This window comes from Bactrocera oleae, chromosome 4 (assembly GCF_042242935.1).
Source record: "Bactrocera oleae isolate idBacOlea1 chromosome 4, idBacOlea1, whole genome shotgun sequence".
NCBI classification, from domain to species: domain Eukaryota; kingdom Metazoa; phylum Arthropoda; class Insecta; order Diptera; family Tephritidae; genus Bactrocera; species Bactrocera oleae.
The window spans coordinates 43891392-43917171 of NC_091538.1; the positions used below are offsets into that span (position 1 = coordinate 43891392).

General features: G+C 34.7%; 3 protein-coding genes across 10 annotated transcripts; 2 read left to right on the plus strand and 1 right to left on the minus strand.

Annotated features, from left to right (window-relative positions):
- Nucleotides 1-382: 382 nt before the first annotated feature.
- On the plus strand, nucleotides 383-8472 carry LOC106624944 (NEDD4-binding protein 1). 2 transcript variants are annotated; one of them, XM_014244738.3, is made up of 6 exons: nucleotides 383-796; nucleotides 3540-3614; nucleotides 3672-4553; nucleotides 4683-4882; nucleotides 7717-7932; nucleotides 7987-8472. In XM_014244738.3, the coding sequence occupies exons 1-6, from the start codon at nucleotides 506-508 to the stop codon at nucleotides 8192-8194; spliced, it is 1872 nt and encodes a 623-aa protein (XP_014100213.2). In that variant the 5' UTR covers nucleotides 383-505; the 3' UTR covers nucleotides 8195-8472. The 2 variants fall into 2 exon arrangements, with proteins under 2 accessions (XP_014100213.2, XP_036218523.1); XM_036362630.2 differs by lacking the exons at nucleotides 3540-3614; nucleotides 3672-4553; nucleotides 4683-4882; nucleotides 7717-7932; nucleotides 7987-8472 and adding exons at nucleotides 1277-1669; nucleotides 1727-1845; nucleotides 1916-2009; nucleotides 2076-2741 and having other exon boundaries at nucleotides 672-796.
- Nucleotides 8394-25780, minus strand: LOC106625179 (uncharacterized). Of its 7 annotated transcripts, none has more exons than XM_070108389.1 (4): nucleotides 25483-25778; nucleotides 25054-25242; nucleotides 22523-22577; nucleotides 8394-9418 (listed from the first exon to the last, which is right to left on the minus strand). In XM_070108389.1, the coding sequence occupies exons 2-4, from the start codon at nucleotides 25117-25119 to the stop codon at nucleotides 9111-9113; spliced, it is 429 nt and encodes a 142-aa protein (XP_069964490.1). In that variant the 5' UTR covers nucleotides 25120-25242; nucleotides 25483-25778; the 3' UTR covers nucleotides 8394-9110. The 7 variants fall into 7 exon arrangements, with proteins under 7 accessions (XP_069964490.1, XP_036218524.2, XP_069964489.1 ...); XM_036362631.2 differs by having other exon boundaries at nucleotides 25468-25778; XM_070108388.1 differs by lacking the exon at nucleotides 25054-25242 and having other exon boundaries at nucleotides 25483-25780.
- On the plus strand, nucleotides 10733-14627 carry Adck1 (aarF domain containing kinase 1). The gene is made up of 3 exons (XM_014244986.3): nucleotides 10733-10986; nucleotides 12635-13928; nucleotides 13996-14627. The coding sequence occupies exons 2-3, from the start codon at nucleotides 12723-12725 to the stop codon at nucleotides 14335-14337; spliced, it is 1548 nt and encodes a 515-aa protein (XP_014100461.1). The 5' UTR covers nucleotides 10733-10986; nucleotides 12635-12722; the 3' UTR covers nucleotides 14338-14627.

Consider the following 25780-nt stretch of genomic DNA (forward strand, 5'->3'; position numbering starts at 1 on the left):
ACTTCTTCAAATAGTTATTTACATTAAAAAAAAAATAATCTTAGATTTATATGCAAACTAAAACTATATATTTTATAGTAGATGTTCAATAAAAACAAGAAGGCCATATTTCGCAAAATTTCGCTACAATGATACGGAACCCTGTTTTTCAATTGTGAACAACATTGACGCATCGGGCTATGTTTTTTAGAGTGAAGCAGAATGTACTTATATACTATTATAAATTATAATAAATTAATATATACTTTTAACAAATTAATAACAATAAGTCTACTTATTGTTTCCAAATTAAATTTGTTAACTTATTTTTTTTTTAATTTTGAAGCAACATACTAACCGTTTTGTGGGATGTTATTGTGAATGACACCGAAAATGAAGTTCTATCAGCTGTTGATTTTATAAATTCAATCACATTTCGTTTGTACCAGTTTTAAACGCCATATTTTTTCTTGTATTTACACAATAAAACATTTTTTCGAAGTTATTTTCTACCAAAAATGCTATAATGCGAATTGGTCACAAACAAAAACAAAAAAGAATTAGGCGAAGGGGCTCTAAATGTAAAAATAATAAAAGCATTGATGCTGCTCTTGCCACGGCTAACGATACCAATGCAACTGTTTTGACCAAACAGAAGCGTAAACGAAATAAAGTAAAAGCGCGAAAAAAATTCCAGCGATTATCAGCAAAAGGAAAACTAGCAACTCAAAAAATATTAGCACACAAGTTAAACAACGTGCAATCAGAGTCAAAAGACATTAGCGGTCCAAGTAGCACAGTAATAGTTAGTGCAATGGTAAGTGGGGTACAATTTAATTATAAACATGTCAAGAGTTTTTCTATTTCACAACATAACATTTAGCTTGTTTTGGTATTATGAATTATTCGTATTGACAATACCAGCGCGTGCGTAGTTAAAATAGTCACAAAAGTGTGGTTCCCATAAGTCCTTCGGTGGTTATGGGGTTTACACAGAATTGCCAACTTGTATTTAATTACATCTTTGTATGTTGTAACTATTTATTTTATGCCTATTTTATAATTCTTGTTAAAGTAAAGGTTCATTAATCTTTATACCTATTGAAAAAATGATATAACAGTCCAACCTTTGGATTTTGACTTAATAATTTATTTAAAAACATAACACCTGTTAGTTACCTACACATATAACGGTTAGCATCCCTATCCTTATCGAAATTCGCCACCCTTATACCCAGCCTTCCATAACCTATGTATAAATTGTCAAAAAGTAAGACTGAAAAAATCGTTTACTCAGGTTGAATCATCAATATTAGCGACAGGAAAAATTGTCTTCCGCGTAAATTAAAAATTAAACATCTATATTCGAAATTATTAATTGTGTGAACCTAAATAAGAGTAAATGGAAGAATTGTGGTATAAAGTGTGCAACAATTTCGCTGTCCCTGAGGATGTGGCCAAAAGCTGGTACACACGTATTTATCAGCGACTTAATGAAAGCCATTCCAAACGTTACTATCATAATTGGAATGAAATGATGCAGCATAAACGCGAACATCTGCTGCATTGTAAGCCAGCATTGGTACTCGCAGCATTTTTCCAATACTACTCATATGATGGCATACAGCCTTGTGCTAAAGAAAATTGTGCAGCATTTGAAGAATTTTGTTGCGATGCGTCATTGGATGATGTAAGTATTCAACCAGTCGATTTGTAAACCGTTAGCCGTTATAATAATTTCTTTTAGCAAGAGTCCAAGAACTCAATATTAAAACTTTTGGGCGATAAATCTGCGGAAAACGAACTAGAGGCCACTTTTGAAGACGACGCCAACTTACTGCAGGATTTGGATTTGGCCATATTAGCGTAAATATAATGCTATTAACTATTTAGTGAATAAAACACGTTGCAAATATGTATTTTTCTACATTCGTAGTGTCAGTAGTGAGAACTATAAACGTTACTGCCAATTACTGCGTATGGAATATGACCATATGAGCGATGAGGATTATAAAAATATGCGTTTGAAGGTAATTTAAATATATAGTCCTAACCAAAATTTAATTCTAAACTTATTTTCTGACTTGGGTATTTAGGTGCTTCAAACATTACTAAGCATACCAAATATTTTTTCAACAGCGGAATTTCAAACACGCTATGAAGTTGCAGCGCGTGCTAATATGAAAGACGAAATAAGCACACTTAAAGTGTAATGACTTATAAAATTGTCAGTTTTAGTGATTTAAATTCGGAAAAATTCGATTTTCATATCTGTACGTAAAATTTGATGAATTTCGAAATTAGATTTTGTATGGAATAAGCGTTGACCTTATTATTTCATTATATATTAGACAGATGGTACTATATGAAATTTATGTATAGCTAAAATCAAAAAATTGTATAGGATGCAGCTCTATCAAATGAAAGTTAACTTGAGAATTCCAAACAATGCATACACATACACATTTTAAATACATATATATATAGCTAGTATTTAGGTTGCGTTCGCGGACGTGGAAATTTCATATGTGTTGTTGTAATGTTGTTAAATTAATAAACGCAGGTAAATCTCAACGGTGTCAAATCGAAACAGTTTAGTAGAAATATTGAACCCACCTTGTATGTGTAATCCGGCTTAATATTCAACAATCAACCGCTGCACCGCAAATGCACAAACAAATAAAATATTTATAAAATTCAAATGTTGCCTATTTTCTCTGTATTTATTGTATGTAAAATAATAAAAATAAATTATTAAAACAGCAGTGTGTTTCATTAAATGAACCGCTTGTTCTTTGGACAGATTAAAACAAGTAACTTAAAATATTTGAGCGAAGGTAAAAGTACTAGAGCTGTAGAATGCTTTCTGTGCCGTTTATTTTTTCCTTTGCTCATAATTGTGAGACTTGCATTATTCTGTCAAAGAACATGCATATAATCATGTAACTACATCGTTGGAGACCATGCAGGTAAGTATATGAAACAACAAGCTAAGTAGTGAGTCATAAAACTGGTATAATATATTCAAGGTCACGGTATTGAGCTCTGCTCTATTGTTAAAATTATTTCATATGAAACCAAAAAGGAGGAAAAAAAGAAGCTAAAGTACCCTTCACGAATAAAAAGAAAGTTGATCAGTTTGTATTGTAATTTTTTTATAGTGGTTCAAAACTGTTCGGAGATTGTAGCGTTCCTTTAAGCAATAATCTACGCCAAAATTCGCGAAGATATCTCGCCAATTAAAAAGTTTACTAGGGTCTGCGACGTTTCCTTCTGGATGTTACAAATTTCGTGGCAAAAAAAAACATTGTTCAGGGTTTAACAAAGTTATTCAGTAGAATTTAATACAAGAACGAATCTTTATACCAGTTTATTCCTAACGCCAATCGTCAGGTTAACGAGGCGAAAATATTTTTAAAATGGCATTACAAATGTTAGCTTGTTGTTTTTACAGGTAAGTTTAACTTATTACTAAACCTAGTGCATCTAAAGTTTATTTTTTAGCTAATATTATTATTTTTTATTTTTTTTTATATTTATATATTTATACATTCCCAAAGACCGAAGCAAACGAGACGCCCTTAACTAGCGCTAAACGCAAAAGCGGTGGATTCAACAAATTCCGAGATAATACGGTAAATTTAAAACACGAAATATTTTTCTTATATTTTGTACATATTTTAAATACACAGAAGCGCCGTCTACAATTACGAAATAAGCGACTTAGTCGAAGCACAACAAACAGAGATGTAACGAGCGCCGGCCAAAGAGTTACCAAAAAGCTTCTGCGGGCCATAAAACGACGTCAGTTACAAAATCAAAATAAATCCAAACAATTACAGCGTAGTTTGAGAACTAAACTGAATATGGCAAATAAATGCGCCGCTCCAGCGTCCAACTTGCACAATTTAAGTATGGAAGAAGGTGAAATAATCTCGGATGACGATATGCATTTAACTGCGAACACTTCCAAGGATAATGACGATGACTGCATATGTGTTGAGCCACAAATTGAACAAATCATTATTGATGACGATCTGCCCAACACATCTCGTTCGAAGGCAAAAAATAACAATTCTTCCGGTTATGTTTCCATAATACAGCGTATAAATGGGCGCGGTACTCAAGCTACCAACAAATTACTCACTTCAACGCCATGCGGCGGCGCAGCAGCGCGAAATTCTTCACAAAAGAATGAAGAAGATTTCACTGATTTAACTATCATGTTCTACGAAGATGTCTCTAGAATTAATACGCTAGACAGTATAAGATCGGAAGACACTTTCTCGAATTATACTGAGACGTCGAAAGTAGTCGGAAATCGTAAGTCGAACTCAAGAAACCGTAGAAGAAATAGAAAGAAAAAGCAGACAGTAACATCGAAAGATGTCATAGTTCTGGATGACACCCTTAATGACTCCACGCTGAGACCTGCTACAAATTCAGTAAATAGCAAAAGGCAAGATGTGGAGATGGACGATTCCGTAATATTCATCAGCGAAACCACCCGGAAATCAGATAGATCTGCGTCTGTATTAGATTTTGTGCCGCTCAGTAGTAATGATGTGCCAAATGTAAGTGAAATCTATAGAAAAATATAGAAAAATTAATATTTGAACAAACCATAAAAGTTAAAACGCACATATATTTATTTTCGATTTTTAAATTACGCATATTAATGTTTTTTTATAATAATTTTGCAGCCAATTATCGTTCCGGTAAGTCCGCCCCGTATGCCGAGAAGAGCGGCTGTAAACAGTGGCCTCTTTACAACTAGCGAGAAAAAGGCTTTGCAGGCATACAATAACAACACATATAATCCAAATGCTGGTAACACAAAAGCGTCAGAGCAACAATCTATGAAACGCTTAATACTCATCGATGGCTGTAATGTTGCATTTAAGTAAGTTGACATCCTTCATGAATTTTTATTAAATTTCAAATAATGTATTTGTAGAATATTTTTAGTTAAATTATTTAAAATTAATACTTAGGACTATAACTTTCTTTACAAGTAATAAGTTTCCGTCAGAAAAATCATCTTCTGAAAACTTCGTGTTTTTTTTTTTTTTTGATAATGATCAGCCTAACAGTATGCTACAATTTTTGTCTGCTTTTTTTAACTTTTTACACTTTCACAACATGTTGCTACAGAGTATACTAATTTTATTCACCTAACGGTTGTTTGTATCAACTAAACCTAATCGAGATCGATATAGAGTTATAAATATGATGACGAGACGTGTTGAAATCCATGTCCGTCCTTGCAAAAGATAACTTGAGTAAAATTTGAGATATTTTGATGAAGCTTTCTACATGTATAACGGTAATGTTGAAAACTACTGAGAGATGATAACTCACGAATTAAATGCGCCACAAGCTTTAAATTTCACAACCAAGTTGGTAAGACAAGGCTTTATAGAAGCAATTGTATACATTTGACAAGAGGTGTGGCAGCGCCTATCCTATATCTCAGGAAATACTTGACCAATTTCAAAGATGATGTGTGAGATTACCCAAACATTCCTATAATACATTATGAAATCGACAACCGACAACCATATAATCAAATTTTTAAATTCCATCTGAATCTTTTTTTTTACAGTATAGAAATCAAACTTAAATGAAGTTATCAAAATAAAACTTTGCACAAATAGTGCACTCAAGGTATTTCATTTTATAACCAATATTCGAATTTTCAAACATTCACTTGCCTTTATACCTTTTACATTGGTCAATCTGTGAGGTCTTTTAATAAAGCTCGGAGAGCCTCTTTCTGGTAATGATATTTCGTAATACCAAAACTAGTTGAAATCGGGTCAAAATATTCACAAGCCCCCATATGAAAAATATATATGTGTTAGTTTGTAAGATATCTTATCAAAATTAAGTGACAGTATAAGACTGGTTATATTGCACAGCAATTTGTAAAGGCAGACTCTAGGCCCTCGGTTCCATTTATGTGGACAGGGATCACATTACCTCAATAGCACCCAGCAGGTTTCTGTAGTTGGTCAGGGTGTTAGGACTTTAGGAATACATGTGATGGAGGAGAGGGCACAATAGACGCTAGTTTGCGATGCAAACCTAATACTATTCTAATTCAAATTCTAAGGCTCGATATACTATATATGAATGCCAAAAATGTGGGATATCGATCCACAAATTACCCCACTTCCATATACTACACTATGATTTTCATTAGTCCATAATGAATTTGGGATTTCCCATCTTTTCATTAACATTTTCCTCGTTAATATGGGGTATTAAATTTAGCTTTGATTGAGATAATATCACTTATATATCATTTTAGTCAATTAGGTTAATCTTTATATTAATATTTCGGACATCCAAAATGTAGTAATAAGACTATGCGAGTCAACGACTTAAAATATACGTAACTTAATAAAATACCAAATTTGATTGTAACGCTTTCGTGATCTCATCGAAAAATGAATGTTGAATTCTTTCGCAACATTTTTATACTCTCGCAACTTGTTGCTACAGAGTATAACAGTTTTGTTTATCTAACGGTTGTTTGCATCACCTAAAACTAGTCGAGTTAGATATAGAATTATATATATATAAATGATCAGGAGGAGGAGACGAGTTGAAATCCGGCTGACTGTCTGTCCGTCCGTACAAGCTGTAACTTGAGTAAAAATTGAGATATCTTTATGAAACTTGGTAGACATGTTTCTTGGTACCGTAAGACGGTTGGTATTGCAGATGGGCGTAATCGGACCATTGCCACAACCACAAAACGCCATTAGTCAAAAACAAATAAATTGCCATAACTAAACTCCGCAATAGGATACAAGACTGTTATTTGGTACACTGGATCACATTAAGGAGGGGCACATGTAGCTAAAACGTTTTATTAAAAGTGAGCGTGGTCCCGCCCCTAATAGGTTTAATGTGCATATCTCCTAAACTTCTAAAGCTATAATAACAAAATTCACTGGAAGCAAATGTTTTTAGCACCTCTACCTACAGTGTGAAAATGGGTCAAATCGGGGGACACCCTCCCACTCCCCATATAACGGTACTGTTAAAAATACTAAAAGCGCAATAAACCAAGCACTAAAAAAGTCATCGACAATAAATTTTCTCTCTAGGATGGTATGAGATGACTTTATAGAAACCGCGTTCAAAATAAGTCAGTGGGCGTGGCACCGCGCACTCTTAGGTGAAAACCCATATCTTGGGATCCGCTCAACCGAATTCGATACATAACCTTCTTTTCATATTTCTATGTTATAGTGCGAAATCGGACTACAACCACGCTTATTTCCCATATAACACCATTTTAAATTCCATTTGATTCTTTCACTTTCCAGTATGCAAATCAAGCAACAATGATTGTATCGGGGTAAAACTTTGCGTGAATAATACGTATGCCACCTTGTGACCAAAAATTATCTAAATTGAACCAAAAGTTAGTTAGTTCTTCCTTACTTATTTATATACATATATAATGCAACCCTGCTGCTGGAGTTGTTCCGACGATGTTTTCCAATTTTAACTTGGTACTTACCGATCCAAACGGAGTTATATCGCCGAAATGACAGCGCCTGGCCGGTTAAAATTCAGGTCAATACCGGTATCTTAGAACCGACTGTGGTGGGAATTTTTTTTACTTATTATATTCGCTTAAAACACTTTTTATACCAAATTTTTATTAACGGCTAAATTCTTAATTATTAAAAAGTTTTCCATTTAAAATCTCCATTACAGCCACGCCCTTAACAGAGAATTTTCAGTAAAGGGTTTGAAAATTTGTATTGATTACTTTGAAAAAATAGGACATGAAGTCAAGGCCGTTGTACCTCAATTTCGTATGCATAAATGTTCCAATTCCGCCGCTATGTTCGAATTGCACAGTGCGGGCAAAATTGTTATTACACCATGTAAAAATTTACCGGGAAAATTCACCATTAGTTATGACGATCGGTAAGTACGGAAATGTAATATACAAACAAATAGCTAATTTCCCTCTCCTTGCAGTTTTGTCTTACAGCTCGCTGCTGAAATGGATGCAGCGATTGTTTCCAATGACAACTATCGAGATCTCATAAACGAAAATGCCGCTTTTAAAAAACTGATTGAGAATCGCGTTATCGGATTTACCTGGTGCAATGACTTATTTATGGTTGCCAAAGATCCGTACGGCAAGTGGGGGCCATCATTGCAAACCATTTTGAATAGAACGTAAAACAAATACTTTTAAGTGTAGAATTTGGTACTTTAGCCTTAGAAGGATTATTACTTACATATTTATATATCGATATAATTAATTTTTCAATTGCGGCTAAGTCCGCTTGTTGTATATTAAGCACTTTCTTTTGTATATTTACGTATATTATCTTGAAGCTTGTAATGAGAAAACTAAAAAAAAAAAATTAATACAAGCATTAATTGAAATACTTCATTTATTATTTAATATTTATTAGTTAAGATTCATTTAATCAATAAAAAATACAATAAAAGAAATTATTTATTTTCTTTCATAGACAATAAGCGTAAAGAACGCCGCCTTTTCACATTCCTTTTGCTACTACTTTTCAGCGACCGTGTTGAATTGTTGTTGACCTCTTCCGGTAGTGTTGGCTTTGTGACATCGCTTTGTTCCTTTGTCGGTTTTAGTAGTTCTTTCGAATGATTCTCGATTAGTTCGACAACTTCGATATAAGGTTCAACAAGAATACAGTCTTCTTCGTTTTTACGATGTCTTTTTTTATTACCTTTTCGTTGTGTTATTTCTTTGCTGCTATCTTTTAATTGCTTAGTGCTCTTTGGTTTTGGCATATTAAATTGACCAACTATTGAATTACCGTAATTATTGATATGTATGTATCGTGTATGTCGTCGATTTTTTAAATTCTATTTTACATAAAAGGCATAGAAAAGAATTTAAGGATTTTGACAAAAAAAATGTAAGCAGTTTTGCATTGCATATGATTACATATATTTTTTGTGATAAAGTGTACAGTATATAGCATTGGGTTTATACGTATGTATGACTTGCTTGTGGTGGATCACTTGTGTAATATAGGCATTATATCTTTATTCAGTAGAATTGTACAACTAGACCATTAGTAATCCCATAATATGTATGTATATAATTTTTATCACTGCAGCGGCTGCCTTGGTGATTCGCTGCCTGTGGGTGCGGCATCGTTTATGGTGGTCCTCAAGTCTGTATGACTTTGGCCAACATTAGATATACACGTTTCGATTGTCGTTGTGGAAGCCGTCATGGCATTAGCACCAGCTAAGGCACCCTCTTCCATCTCGCGCAACTGTTGCTTTGCGTCGAGATAATTTGCCATGGCGGACTCGTATGTTGGCGGATTGTCGCATCTGGGCGCTGCGTTTTCTGTACAGCTGCCGTCGGCCGGTGGGCTGGCATTTCCACTACTTTGGGCACGTAGACGAGCTGCGTCGTAAAAGCAGAAGGTAAGAAAATTTTAATATTCATTAGAATAAGATAAATAGATTTATAACGGTTTTGCTTAATTTCTTATAAAATTAAGGTCCAAAAATGTTTTTTTTTCGATTGTAAAAATTATGATAAATTTATTACAAAGTATGTCTAAATACAATATTTCCAGGGTAGTTTGTATTATTTTTACATTTCCTTTTTTAAAAATAGAAATTTTAGCTCCTCAACAACCACATTTAAGTCCACAAATACCGTGAGATAATTTTTGTACTCAAGGTGGAGGAAGTAGTTTGAAGTTTGTGTACAATAGGATCCCAAAAACTTACATAGGTAGGTCTAGTGACCATCACTCAATAAATACAAGAAGTGTGACAAACCCGCTCCGCTCCAGAAACGATATGGCAAAATGTTATCTACATTTCGGCGCAAAAATAAAACCGCTTGATAACCAAGTTACAATACGCACGCACACATATACAGTTGAGCTTATGGTAACGTTCACACTAATGATCATCAGTATGAAACACACAGCGATGCTCTTTAATGAAAATGGGTTTGTTTTCGTTTAACCCAAATAACCCAGCGCATTAAAATTCATGCGCCTCAGTACCTGTTGAACTTCAATACAGCAGCTGACCTTAACAAACGAAAAAAAAAGGAAAAACATTAACTTCGGCTGCACCGAAACTATAATACCCTTCACAAATACCAAAGATTCCAAACAAGAACTCAGATTTGATCGGCCAGTTTGTATGACAGCTATGTATATGCTATAGTGGTCCAATCCCAACAATTTCTTCGAAGATTTTACAGTTGCCTTGGACAATAATCCATACCAAAGTACGTATAGATTTATTGGTCAATAAAAAATTTTTCCAAACAAGGACTGGATTTTGATCGATCAGTTTTTATGATAGTTAAATTCTATAGTGATCCGATATCGGCGGTTCCGACAAATGGCCAACAGACACAGACAGACGGACATGGCTGAGTCGAGTCAACTTGTTATACTGTTTATTTATATACATATTTTGTAGGGTCTCGGACGTTTCCTTCTAGGTGTTACAAACTTCGTGGCACACTTAATATACCCTGTGAAGGGTATAAATATCTGACGGGCGAAAAGGTATTCAAATAATACATTGAAATGTATAAGTAAAACAAAAGTCAACTGAAAACAAATATGCAGTCGCGAGCGTGAGCATAGAAAAACTCACAGTAGCGCAGCCAAAGCACATACAGATGTGCGGCGTCCAATCTCTCAACGAGAGCCAATCGCTTAAGAATTACGTTAACCAATCAGTCGGGTGTTGTTGCTCACGGTAAGCGCATGTGTTGTATGGCTGTGAAAAGGTCAAAGTCGATGCTGTTGTCGTCATCGTTCTTCTGTCATCTTCGTCATCAATATACGGAATGAATTAAACCAGTGTCAAAAGTCATGCTAACAGTGGATTTGTAGTATTACGCGGCGTGCTCATTCATTTATTTAACATCGCCGTTTGTGTTGCAATTGATAGATTCTAACGATTTCACAAAAAATTGGCAAGACTACATAATAATATGTAAGTGAAATTCGCACCGCTTCCACCAAACGTGTGTATGTTTGTATGTATTTTGTGCGCGAGTACTCGTTGGCTTGTGTAATTTAGAAAACGCAATCTAAATTATTCATTGTTTATGTAACCACGTCACACTGCCTCGGCAACGCACACTGCTTCCACTGACTCTGGCATTACTATGCCGTGGTTATTGGAATTTAGTGATATTGCTGCTGACTGTTATTGTTTTTACTGTTGCTGCCCTGGCATTGTGGCTTGGCTTTGGTGGAGTGAAAGTCACGAAAAACAAACAATCAGCGGTGAGACAACGTGCACCATTCTCTGCAGTTACTCTTTGCGCTCCTCTTGAGCGCTGCGTGAAGGTTTAGTTTTTATTTTCTTTTTCTGTAATGCGCGATCAGCTGTTTGGCACGGCGCCTAAATATATACAAACACATTCACGCAATCAAATACATATGTATTTATTAATGGCAATCTTGTACGAGTGTAATGCATTTCTACAATTGTGTGAATGGGGATTTTTATGTTACTCTAATTCTCCGTTTTTACCGTTCAGTTTCTTATCAGACTTCGCTGATAACACATGGCAAATGCTCAAAGTCATAATTATGATTGATTAAAGTGACATTAAATCACAAGCGTTCCAAATTTGCGGCTTTCATTTGAAAACATGTTTTTTAAACAAGAAAGTGATGTAATTTAGGCGCACAAAGCAATTAAAAATGAATTCAACGCCAAAATTTGGTATTGCTATTCCGAGGATGAAAGAAAGGAATTTTATAATATACGATTATTTCTGGAAACTTGAATGAAAAATAGAGTAAGACTTTAGTACAGACGAAATCGGATATTACTCAGGGCATAAGAGTAACTAATTATTAAAATCATATAAATATTCGGTATTTTTAGGGGTTCTTAAATTCTTAAAAAGACCGGGTAGACCGTCATATAACAAAAACAAGAAAAAACGTTAATTTCGGTTGCACCGCAGCTATAATACCCTTCACATATAAACAAGTTTTCATACAAAAACTTGTTCTTGATCGTTCGGTTTGGCAGCTATTTGCTATAGTGTTCCGATAACAGCGGTTCCGACAAATGGGTAGCTTCATGGGATGTAAAGAACGTGTGCAAAATTTCAGATCGATATTTCAAAACTGAGAAACTAGTCTCGTATATTTAGACAGATTAGATCGACATGTCTAAATCGATTGAGCTCGGCACTCTGGTCTTTGTTATATGTATATATTTTAGTCTCCGACTTTTATTTCTGAGTGTTACAAACTTCGAAGCAACTTAATAACCCTGTTCAGGGTATAAACATCCGTCAGTCTTTTAAAGTAGACTTCAAACTTAATTTTTATAAAGGCTCAACTTTATACGATTTAACTTAACCTCAAAGTCACCCTGTCTAATATTTATAAACTATTGTTAGTTGAAGAATTATGTGCTGTTCTGCAGACTTTCGTCGCCACGTTTCTAAATTAATGTAGTATTTTTAGCTCTTACCTCTAAAATGCATATGTAATTTCCTGTCACAACACCTTATTACAATCACATCACAATCCTTCAGTGTGGGAGTAACCCACATTCACCCTCTGCGCAATATTTGCTGAACACATCAGATTAATTATATGCTATGTATTTACAGCTTCTTCACTTATCTTCCCTTGTACACTACAAATCATTTGCTTTGCCACACCTGGGTAAAAAAAAAACGAGTCACCATTGTGCCATAAATGTTTCGACGTGTGCTTTCGTACAGTATCATTGGCGCCGGCGTCGTCAGCACCGGTCTCAGCCTACACACCAACGACTACGATGTCAATTCGTTGGGTATTGTGCGTCTCGGCCGTTCGGCAATCACCGTTTTCGATGTGGCGCTCACATACAAACGTGAACTTTACTATCGGGAATGGGACAAAACTTCGCCCGAGTACAAAGCGGAAAAGAGTCGTGTACATAGAATAGCCGCAGAAAAGCTGCTGGATCTCATCTGCGTCAATAAGGGTGTTTACATAAAGACCGGTCAACATATTGGTGCACTAGAGTACTTATTACCCAAAGAATTCGTGCAAACCATGAAGGTACTACACTCGAATGCGCCACAAAATCCCGTCGAAGATTTGTATAGAGTCATACGTCAGGATTTGAAACGTAACCCTGAGGACATTTTTGCGAAATTCGAGCCGACACCGCTTGGTACCGCCTCACTAGCGCAGGTTCACAAAGCGACATTAAAGACAGGCGAGGTGGTCGCTGTCAAAGTACAACACCCTTATGTGAAGGGTAACTCACGTGTCGATATGAAAACAATGGAAATTTTAGTGAAAATTATGGCTCTCGTTTTTCCCGACTTCAAAGTGCAATGGTTGGTCGATGAGTCCAAAAAGAATTTGCCTATCGAAATGGATTTTCTAAATGAGGGTAAAAATGCTGAAAAAGTTGCCAAACAATTTCAGAAATACTCATGGTTGCGCGTACCGAAAATATATTGGGAACATAGCTCACCGCGTATACTAGTCATGGAGTATCTTGAAGGCGGACAAGTCAACGATCTCGATTATATTAAAAAGCATAAAATAGATCCATTCACTGTATCCAACAAAATCGGCCAACTTTATTCGGAAATGATATTCACGACGGGTTTCGTGCACAGTGATCCACATCCAGGCAATATACTGGTGCATAAAAGTCCAAAGGGACAAGTAGAAATCGTATTATTAGATCATGGACTATATGCGAATCTAACGGATAAATTTCGTTATGAGTATTCTAAACTGTGGCTCAGCATTCTGAATGTGGATCGAAAGGCGATGCGCGTTCATAGCCAGAACTTGGGCATCAAAGGTGACTTGTATGGATTGTTTGCATGTATGGTAACGGGCCGTCCCTGGGAGACGCTTATCCAAGGCATTAACAAAGTCAAATACTCCAAAGAAGAGGTGAGTAGCTGCATTAATATGCTTTCTTTAAATTATAATTTATTCCTATAATTTCGTTAACACACAGAAAGCTACGCTACAAAACAATACTTCGCTCGTATTACCGCATATTTCCGATGTGTTAGAGCAGGTCGATCGTCAGATGTTACTCATACTGAAAACCAACGATCTAATACGCGGCATTGAGGCTACGCTACGCACACAAAATCGCATGACCGCCTTCTGGGTAATGTCCAAATGCTGTGTACATTCGACATTCAACGAGCAGAGGTCGCTTAACACAGCGCGCTGGACCGCTCTGCGATTAGCGGTGCGTGAGAAATGGGAGATATTCAAGTTGAATATCTACTATGTGTATTTGGGTGTCGTGAATTTCGGTTTCTTTGCGGCGTTAAAACAAATTTTATAGAGTTACGAGTAATTATGGCATAGAAAATGAAGACAAATTTTTCAAGTGTTTTCGTAATTGCTTTTAAAGTTTATATATAGGTAAATTATGGTTGTTTGCGTGTACATATGTATGTATGTATTGTGTTGATTTATTTTTAACTTAGCCATTTTCCGATGTGAAACTTTTTGCAACTAAATAACAAGTTAACTGCAGCGTACAAAACAATTTAAGGTATTTCATAAGCTAACATCCAGTGAGTAATCTAATAAATTTTAACAACAATAAAATTTATGAATTTCTATAAGTGATCCATGTCTAAAGATCATAATAATTTCAAGAAAATATGAAATGTATTTAGTATAGGAAGCTAACACATATTTAATGTCTAATTTTGGTTCGGATCATTTACTAAGAAAGAGAATTTAATTTGCTTATATTACTTGATCCTATGGTCCCTGGAAAAAACGTCAACTTCGGCTGCATGGAAGCCATAAGGCTCTTCTAAGGTTTCAGTTACAACAACTTCATTTTGATCGGTTAGTTTGTATGACAGCGGTCATTTTTTAACTCTGTTTGGAAATAAGTTTTTTTTAGTTTTTTGTACGAATTTTATTCCATTTAGCACGATTCGAAATCTTTTGGCCTTAATTTGTCAGAACTTGATTCTTCAAGAGATCAAGACCACCATAGATGCTGAAGTTAGATAAGATAGAAAGCATTCTTGCGGATTTGCAATTTATGCGCGACCAGTGCAGAGCAATTTATAATAAATGCAAAATTGTTGCAGAGAATTCAAAGCATGTCGAGACGATGTTACCATCAGCAAGAACAAAAAAACATGGAAACGACCAACATGAAGAAGTGGATGAAAATTGTAATAATGAAGAAATTGAATTCAAAAGAAATCATTCTCATTTCTATGGTGGTTCCATGATATGAAAGAAGATGAACTCAACGCAGCTGTAAAAACAGTTGCTCAAAAGTATTCCGTTGATGTATCTGACAAGTTTTCCAATGAAGCTATTCACTTCAGACACGTTTACGATGCAAATTTTTAAATCCATGCTCGAACATTAGGATGGGTTGTTCCAAATATTTGCATCGCTTTGAGAATATTTTGCACCTTACCCGTTTCTGATTCAAGTGGTGAACCATTGTTTAGTGATTTAGCAAGGATCATATTAGGTGTGCAACTAACTTCTCGCTGTTTTTTCATGAAAATGCAATTTTATTGTAAGGAAATAGTTACAAATGAATTACTCAAAGTATTGCCCGAATCAAGCCATTTTTCGATGTCGTCATGTGAGTGGAACTGTTTTTGAGCCAGACCAAGTGACATCGAACGGAACAAATAATAATCGGACGGTGCAATGTCTGAGGAATATTTCCGGTGGGGTAGGATTTCCCATTCAGCCGTTTCCAGGTAAGTTTTAACGGATTTGACCTCTGAGGCTGAGTGTTGTCATGCAGCAGAATCACCTTTGTTTTCAGCGTATGCAATCGTTTTGAAATGACTAGTCGGCTGACTCCCAATCTTGACCAACGTCTCCAATTCACCGACTTCGAAGGATTTCGGCTTTCCATCAAGCGGATACCTTTGAAGCGACGAATCACGGCCCATTGTTTCATTAGGGGCAGCACCTCCGTAAACTTTTTGGAGTTCCCGATGTACTTCAGCTGGCGATTTCTTTGACCGAAAGAAGAAAATCAACACTTCTCCGCAAATGACGATTGTTTGGTAAAAAATCGGACATATTCGCAGAACCAAAAGTATATGACACATAAACAATGTCACTAATGTGGAAACGCAGTTTCCTTTTCAAATATTTAGGTTAAGTTTATCACGTTTTGGATATATCAAAATCGATCACCACAAATTACTGGAGCCATCTATTGACATACAGCGGAAACTTAGTTACGCACCTAATAGATCATGCTCATCACAGGGCAGTATTTCAGGGCTAGCTACACTGTGCCTAGAGGCATAGAGGCAGAATTAGCCAAGAAGTTGGATTTTCAGACTGTTATCGACACATTCGCTGCCGCCAGGGCTCGAAAAACTCACTTCTGAGTTCCAATAATTGAGGATTGATATCAACCGATTTCAAAAGAACTGTTTTTTCATTAATTAGATCGATAAATAAATGTTTGAATAAGATGTTTGTGTCTTCATATTAACTGTCAAGTCTTGATATATTCATATATTCCTGTATAATCTGAAAAATTATTTTTGACTGAAAGTCTATGTATGTATTATTGATTTTCAAAAGCGTACAATACAAATTTTTTCCACCCAACATCAACAAGAAAACAAATTTAATACAGATGTGATGAGAAAATAAACTACTACGACGTATTTGACTTAGTATTTAAAAACATTGAAGTAGTAAGTGGAAAGATAGTCAATAAAACTTATGAAGTATTAGGAACATTCCTGTAAAGAGGGGGCACCCACCGTTTTAACCCTGGGCCCGGAGAAAACAAGAATTGTAACTCTTCACCTGTGGAATGCAGGTGGAGCATGATCTATATTAATTCAAAAATTTACAAGAGCAAACTTATGACCTTAGGTTAATTTAAAAAAAACGTAAGCATTTTACCGAAATCAGATGATATACATATATACAAGTATGCAATTTAAAGTAAGAGAAGTCGGAGAACGACTGTGTAACAGAGACAGTTTACAATCCATATAAAAAGGCGGTTGTTACAAAAGTGAACAATATCAAAAACATTTTATCATCAATCAATCGCCACGGCTTCATGGCAAATCCGCAGAAGACATATGACTTTATATTCAACGGACAGCGTTTTGTCTGTTACCTACTTTTAAGTTTTTGAACAAACTCGCGTAACCCTCGCACTATTGGGCTTTAGTAGCGCGTTGTATACATACATATAATCGTGATATATGAAAAAAGTATCGGCAATGTAACCGATTCCCACAGAAAACTAACCCTTTCATTGCTTTACATTCTAATCCGATTTTTTAACATTCTTTCCGTTAACGTCTAAGAAAAATCGTTTCCTGGGCCTATCATTAGATGGCGTCAATGACAACACCTTCACTCACAAATAGACTCGGTCAAAAACCGGTTACATAAACATTGATGTTTTCCTATAATCACCAATGCAAAGTATGGTGCACTCCGAAGTATGGAGAATTGATCGCTTGATACAGTTATTATGATGATGAATCAGCTCAAAAGGTCTATTAGCAGTGCAATTAATTTATATCAGGTAGAAGCACTGTCGGCTGTTATCTCATACTGGCAACATAAGTTTTCTGTAAGTAAACACTGTTGTGTGGATTATTGTATGGTATTTTCAATCATGTAGCCAGCATTAGATGGCACCTTTGGTAGAATTTACACAGGCACATCGTGCTTCTTCAAAGAATTGATTTTGAAGTTAATGAGGAGTTGATGGCGACTTGGTCATATGCAAATGTACATATGTGTATATAACGGATGTTTTTTGTTTAGACGTGTGGTTTTCAATAAGGAAATATTTTTTTCGGAATTGGTTTTTTGACAGCTGTAACTTGATTTAAACTCAATTTGGTTTATCTTTTTATTTAAATTTATTACCAAAATAATGGTTCGGTCACGCGACGCATCGTGCACTATGTCCAATATTCGGTCAACATATTCGTCGGTAATTCGAGCAACGATGGACGTCTCGGACACCGAGAGACGCTATTGCTGCTGTGGGTAAAGCATCAAAGAAGACACAAATGGGTCCATCGCGTCACTGTACTTATCCACTTTATGGATAATTTTGCGTAAGGATCTTGGTCTTCGGGCTTACACAATCCAATTTGTGTAATAATTGAATTCGATCGACCATCAACCGCGTAACACGTTCGATCCTGATTTTCCAAAAAATTTTGTTCAGCGATGAAACTCACTCTTTGGTTGAATGGGTATGTTAATAAACCAAATTATCCCATTTGGAGGGATGACAATCCACAAGCCATTGTTGAGCTGCCGTTACATCGTCAAAAAGTCACTGTTTGGTCTGCTTTAGGGGCAGAGGGAATTATTGGTCCATATTTCATCAAAGCTGAACCCGGTCTGGTGGAAATGTTATAGATTTATTAATGAATTATTCGTACCATAATTGGAGAATGTTGATAGGGGCGACATTAGGTTCCAACAAGTCGGCGCTACATGCCATACAGCCAACGAAACAACCATTTTATTGATAGAAACTTTTTCACGCAATATCTCGCGTCGTAGGTCTGTGGTGTGTGAGCTTAAGTGAAGTCGCTTGTCTATGTACATAAGCCGAAGGCGATTGACGTATTGGAAGAGAATACTCGGCGCGTTATGGCTGACATACGGTCCCAATTGCTGCTAAAATTGGGTCTCTCGGCAGTCACTTGTCCGAAATCGTTTGTAAAAAATATTGGCAAATCCTTATTATTATAATAAAGCTAAGTTTTTGGCCATGACACTAAATTATATGTGTTTTATTTCTTCTTGAAAACCACAGGATTAAAACAAAAACACCCTTTAAATAAATGTATACCATATGTGTATATACATATATAAAACATATACATATACAAGTTGTAGCCTTTACAGGCATATGATATTTCAAAAGTATGTAAGGTAAAAATAATAAAATAAAATTATAAATCTCTACATAGCATCCTTTAACCGAATATGTACAGTTACCTCTTTGCTTTTGTGCCGCTAAACATGTAGTACGTGCGCGGATAGCCTTCTTGGTATAACGGCATATGTGGTAAGAAAAGTAAAATAGAATTAGCACACATTCAGATTTATACAAGTATATGTATGTATGTATTTACGTACATAAGCTACTCCAATGCAAATTAGAAGTAAAACCATTATATATAAGAAAAAGATTTCATTCCAGTACCAATAATCGCCAAATGTAATAATGGTTGGGTCGGTTGGAAATTGATTTTGGCAACATGGTGTTGTATTTGAATAATTAAAGCCGATAGCCGATGTTGAGTTATTATTGTAGAATGGTATAGTTTGATTATTAAACGGATCGAAACTTTTGCTCACGGTTACATTCTGTAAATGTGTGGCGATAGTCGTGGCGCTGGTTGTACCGACCGTTGTAATGTTTGCCGACATTACCGGCATTGCGAACTATTTAAAAGGATACCAAACGTTACGGTGCAAAGTTAATGTTCAACTAACGTTTGACTTTATCCGAAATTTTCGCACAAGTTTTGATTTTTCGCCTGCCTCTAATATTTGCCTTTCTTAATGCTTGTATGTTTGTGTGTATGTGTGAGTATAAACTCGTAATTCGTGCCGTTTTCGATAAATTGCGGGAAATATGTGAAAATTTTATCTAAGGTATAGGATTTTCTCCGATGAAATAATGACAAATGACTTGATAAGATACCGTTATACACTTGCTAACAAGCATTTTTAGGTGATTTGATACTTATTTCATTTTATAGTAGCCAATATTTATTTTTAAAAGTACTTTGTGCTGATTGTACAACAATGGCACGGAATTTTTGTTCTGGTAGATTTGTATAATGTAGCCAAATTAATTATTCCCTGAACAGGGTATATTAAGTTTGTAACGTTGTTTATGTCCATTAAATTTTCTAGTCAAAATGGTTGTTTCAAACGTGATTTTCAGAAAGTGGTAAAACAGCACCAGTTTTTCATCTTGCATTGTTCTGTGCAATGTTTCGGCCCCCTAAAGGCTTAAGTACACCGTCAGAAATACACACTACCTACCTACCTACTATTTTAAAAGCCAGTCAATTTGTTTTATTAAGGGAATATAAAATTTCAACAGACATCCTAAGATCCCATCGTCTCTTAACTTCTAAAGAAAGAAAAAAAAATCCGAATACGAAATAATATATATACTTGTACTCTGAGGCTTGGCGTTGTCTGCAAGAACCATCCTTATGAACAACTTCTTCTTCTCCTGTCTATAATTTAGTCCGCGACGATCCGATATGCAGGAATATAAAATAGCTTTATAACTTTGACAGCAAGAAAATAGATTTTAAATTTCGGATAAACAAAAGGGGTCAAGCCCTGATATTTTTGGCATCAGAACGCTATCGCTCTAAAAAAAAGTTTCTAAACATTAATTGAACTTATCAAAAGCAGATAAAATCGTTAGAAATAAATTCATAAAAAAGAATAAAATAGGTTGAGCCTTTAGACCCAGCTGTGAGCCCTGTTAGCTATAAAGAGTATTAACGTGATATCAAGGGTACTAATTGTCTAAAAAAAACCCTCTGAAAATCAGCACCGTAATAATCAGTGCTTCTTCAGTAAAGCCTTAATTAAAAGAGTAAATTTTATAACCCTTCTTGTCCGAATAATTGGCATTGTTGCGTTAATGAAATATACATTTCAATTTTTGATAAAAGAAATTAAAGATTTAATAAATTACATTACATTATGTAAGAAACTAATATGCATATTTACCTGGTTGCAATAGTCTATACGCTTTTCGTTGAGCTTTAATTATCATCTTCAATAAAGTTAAAGATATGTTTTTATTAATAGCATTATTAATCAAAACTAATATTTTTTTTAGTACAATACCTTTACGAACAGTATACATAATCCCACTAGAAGAACAAAGAGCACGACCAGATAATGATAAAGCCCAAACCAATTACAACAATGGAAATCGGATTGTGTTTGCGGCGTTGTCGTATTATTTAATAGATCATTTATTGACGTGGTACTTTCGATATTATTTAACATTGCAACGTCGTTAAAATCGATTATTAACAAAAAGATGTATGAAGACTATATACGTATACAAGTTTCGATTTTAATTAAAGAAGCTGGATGCGCTTTTACTCTAAAACTAAACCAAAACTTAGTAACAACTCTCTATTTGCTTCTGGCTACTTCTAATTATTCGCCAACCGTTCGTTGTACACAAATTTCACAACTGTGATTTATTCCACGAAGACCCAACACACGATCAACGGTGTCGTAGTGTGTAGAAAATTACTTTCAAATGAAATTCAATATTGACGTGAATCAACTATTAGATATTAATTAAGCTCCTTCCAATATTGTTTTTGTTGTGCGATTTGTTTATCATTAAAATTTAAGGTAATTTTACATATAAGTACGAAGGAAGATAAGATACATAACATGCTTCGAATAGGCTTTATTTACGGGAATGTATAAGTAAAATATTCTGTTAAGAAAACCAAAAAATAACTTGAGCATTTCTAAATAATGTTCGACATGCGCGAGCAACTTAAAATGCACAATAGAAGTAAGGAAGATCTGAGAGAAAGTAAACTTCGAAAAAAATCGAGAGAAATGCACATTACGTTAAAAAAAACGTGAAAGTTTGAGATACTTTTGGTTTAATTGACTTGCAATAGTTTTTGATAAAACTCGCAGGAGTCTCTACGCTGCTGTTTGACATTTAGCAAAAATATAATATAACGGTTTTAACCGAGCCTACAACATTCGTTTTTCCCTTTCACAAGTTGGAGAAAATAAATCATCATGTACTTAATCAAAGGTCAGCAGAACGCAAAGTTTAGTCAAAGTTGTCGCTAATTTCCATAGACAGGGGCTGGGTTGTTTACTGTGGAATAGCTATAAAGCTCCCATATATTACATTTAGGTCCCTCGAATTTAATCCCGTTATTTGTTGTAATTATGGTATTGGATAGATGATATCTGATATAAATACGAGTATGACATTTATGTTCAAACAGCTTCTAATCCCATTTTTTGTAGATCCCCTCAATGACGAACCTCCTCCGATCAATGGCGAAACCATAAAGTTTTAAATACTCTATGTGTATAAACAACTAATAGACTTCAGAAGAGAAGTTTCTTAGCAGAAACACCTTCTAAAAAGAAGTCTTAACTCTGAAGATGTCAAGCGCGTTTAGACTCACTTCCCAGCAATTCTACTAAACAACAGCACGAATATTTCCAAAAGTAATGCATAAACGGACTCTTGAGACCATTGACTCTTGCTATAACATTGAACCGCAACCATAATTATTTGCTAAATATCAATGGTCTGTTTGAAATACCATCCCATGATGAAATGTCAAGCAGAACCTTTGCTGTCGGCGTTCACCTTTTCAAACCAACTCAAACAGTTCACCCACCTTTTTATCTTCTTCTTCACAAATGATGAATGCGTAAACAAATGAGATTTCCTTAAATTTTAAAATAAAATGGACACATACCTTCATACTTCAGTTGCCGCAATAAAATTATATTTCGAATTGATAAGGAGAGTATCTGCAAAAAACCAAAAATATACAAATTGTTAAAGAAATGAAAGAGTCATAGAGTCATATTGGCGAGTACACATGTTACACATACATACGTACATATATGTATGTATATTAATGATTATTTTTATACTCTTGCAACATGTTGCTACGGAGTATACTAGTTTTGTTCACCTAACGGTTGTTTGTATCACCTAAAAATAATCCGGTTAGATATAGGGTTATATATAATATACATATATAAATCCGAGTGACTGTCTGTTTGTCCGTTTGCGTAAGCTATAACTTCAGTAAAAATTAAGACATATTACACAAACTTGGTATACGTGTTTTTGGCCATAAATGTGAGAGCGAGTACGTAGATGGGCGGAATCATCTATTAATAGACCTTAATCGAAAACCTTTAAAGAGCCATAACTAAGCTCCAAATCCTTTCCTGATTATAGTGTGTCTGTATTTACAAAATGAGTTGAATCGGGTTAATATTTGTTTAGCCCTCATATACCTAGTAGAAGGATTTTCGAACTTCAAGCGGCTTTTGTATCTCATACTTATATCGATATATTAAATTGAGTGAGCGTGTTTTTCATTTCCGATTTCGTCGAGTAATGAATGTTGAATTCTGACGCAACATTTTTTAATATGAAGTTTTGGCAGCACCAGAAGGTATTTCCCCGCCTTTGATCCTTGCAAGTTGCAAGAGTATAAAATGTTCGGTCACACCCGAACATAGGCCCTTCCTTGCTTGTTATTCATAACATTTATACCAGAGTGGTATTTAGATATTTATGTATATAATTACTAGAAGCCGGACAGACGTTGTCCTGTATCACGTCTTAAATGTAAACTTTTTGAAATTAGCTGTAACAATTAGACCGTTTTGATGAAAATTTTTATTAGAAACTTATTATAATATCGAGCGTCATTCATATACAAGTATACTTATCACAATCCGACCAATCGATAGCGTGTCAATATGTATATTAGAATGCTTTCAGAGATGTCAATTGTAGAAGCTGTATTGATTGAACTTTAAGTCGTTTTATTTTGATTGTGAAAAGGTTGAATAGGGTTATAAAATGGGGTATTTATTCTTAGAGATAAACCTTAGGAATCCGCAAAACATCAAAACACTAAATTCACTCTTTCCATTCTAAAAAAAATAGCAAAAGCAGTTTTACTTTGAAACCAATAATTTAAAAACGATTGAATGAAGTTAAGATTAGGACTCTAAGTTATAAACCACGATATTTTGTTTGTAGCACGATCTCTCTGTCAATAATGGAATTGATTAAGCTTGGAGAAACTAATACAAGTTAAGATATGTCAGAAGTAATTATTTGGAATTAAAGCAAATAGAAATAATAGTTATAAAGGAAAGCAATCAGGGTTTTCATTAGATTAGGTTTGGTTTTACTGGCCGTCTGGCACCTACTAGTCCTCAGTAATGCCAGATGGAGGTTCAGTTTAATTTGAACGCTTTTTGCGAACTTCAAGAGCGACTTGATATCTAATTTTGATACTTTGTCTAGTCCCTTGAACTGCGAAGTTCCTAGATATCTGAAACGAATTCTAAATAAGGCTGGGTAGAAGTATAGAAGGTGTGCTAGAACATGAGACGCTAGTCTCATGCCTACTTCGCTGCGCTTTTTGCATGTATCGTCCTTACTTATGCCCATCCAACTCGCATGCGATGCAAGCAGGTTATGATCTGTCATTATGTCAACAACCTGCAGTCCTTTCGAGACTGTGTGCGTAAAAGCGTGCGGCTTCTTGCACATGATCTTGGCGATCCTGGCATTTCATCTTACTCTGATCTGTCTGTCAACCCTTTCGGAAATTTCATTGTGTATCGTTTTTAGTAACTTACATATTTCCTATACTGATTCAGTAGCCAGTCGGATGCCACTTTTGGCAATCTCATCAGATATTTCGTTTCTTGAACTTCCTCAGATTTTCATTAATTTTATGGAACAAATTTGATTTTTTTCTCTTTGTGAGAGATTTCAAAAGAAAGAAAAGAAAAACTATAATTGAAACTGAGCTTGAATTATTATTAAGAAAAAGATTGCGCTTTTTCAGGTTTTCTGGACGTTTATAAAATAAATGTTTTGAGAAATATCACTCAAAATGCTTTTTTTGTATACTTACATACATATGTTTGACTCTTCTTGTAAACTCTTCCATCTTAATATCTTACGTTGTGATCTAATACCTAATATGTCATTTTTGAGCTAACTTTAACGGTGTATTTCTTATCTAAATAACGGCAAAAGCATCATTTGTCTAACGGTACCGTTGCTTAAAAGTAGCAACAAAGATTACGACTGTTTCGTACCGCTAGTATACTATCAACACTATCGCCCAGATACTGGATAAAATAGCACGTTTAATTTTATATACAAGTAATTGTATGTACACACATACATATATTGTACATACATACCTACATATATACATATACAGGTATGGATATTGCTTACCCGAATGATGAAAAGTATAAATACTATTATCACTAACGATATGGTGCAAATATTGAAATCTTCCATGCTTATCCAAACTATATGCTAAATGGTGCAGTCTTTACAGTAGTTATGTTAAGTACACAGTATTAATTACTAATTTATACTATTTTATTTTGTGTTATTATTGTTACTGTTATCTGTTGTTTACTATGAAGTAATTGAGAATAAATAGAATATTTATTGTAAAATCATTTAGTATTTACTTCTTGAAATCTTCATATACATTTATATGTACGAGTACATATATACAAACAATGTCAATGCAACAAAACGTAGAAGTACAATACATAACATATTATAAATAAATTATTTTCACAATTTATCAATGTGAAATACGTTTTATCACTTTCAGAAGTGTGAAGATTTGCTTACTTCTTTTGCACAAACATCACTCAAGTTATCTACGTTATACATAAGTGTTGTTTTATTGTTTTCGCCACTGTTGGTCACTTGCATTCGCGATTTTTTTTTGTGCAGATCACATACATGTGCGAAAGTATCTCTTTATTTTCTTTTTTATCCTAAATACTAAATATAAATACTTCCACAATCACAAAAATATTGTTATTAAAATAGTATTTTTTCAAATTTTAACTTCAAAAATTACGAGAATTCAAACGAATGCATAAAATACTTATATAACACCGATATTATTTCTTTATAAAGCAGTATTTCCATCAAATAA

Coding starts and splice junctions, on each gene's coding strand:
- Adck1 (XM_014244986.3), top strand. CDS start 12,723: ATGTTTCGACGTGTGCTTTCGTACAGTATCATTGGCGCCGGCGTCGTC. Junction 13,929..13,995: donor TCAAATACTCCAAAGAAGAG/GTGAGTAGCTGC, acceptor GTTAACACACAG/AAAGCTACGCTACAAAACAA.
- LOC106624944 (XM_014244738.3), top strand. CDS start 506: ATGCGAATTGGTCACAAACAAAAACAAAAAAGAATTAGGCGAAGGGGC. Junction 3,615..3,671: donor ACAAATTCCGAGATAATACG/GTAAATTTAAAA, acceptor TTAAATACACAG/AAGCGCCGTCTACAATTACG. Junction 4,883..7,716: donor GGCTGTAATGTTGCATTTAA/GTAAGTTGACAT, acceptor TCTCCATTACAG/CCACGCCCTTAACAGAGAAT.
- LOC106625179 (XM_014245005.3), bottom strand. CDS start 19,445: ATGCCGGTAATGTCGGCAAACATTACAACGGTCGGTACAACCAGCGCC. Junction 19,048..19,142: donor TTTGCATTGGAGTAGCTTAT/GTACGTAAATAC, acceptor TATACCAAGAAG/GCTATCCGCGCACGTACTAC. Junction 9,419..19,001: donor AGCGGCACAAAAGCAAAGAG/GTAACTGTACAT, acceptor TTTACGACGCAG/CTCGTCTACGTGCCCAAAGT.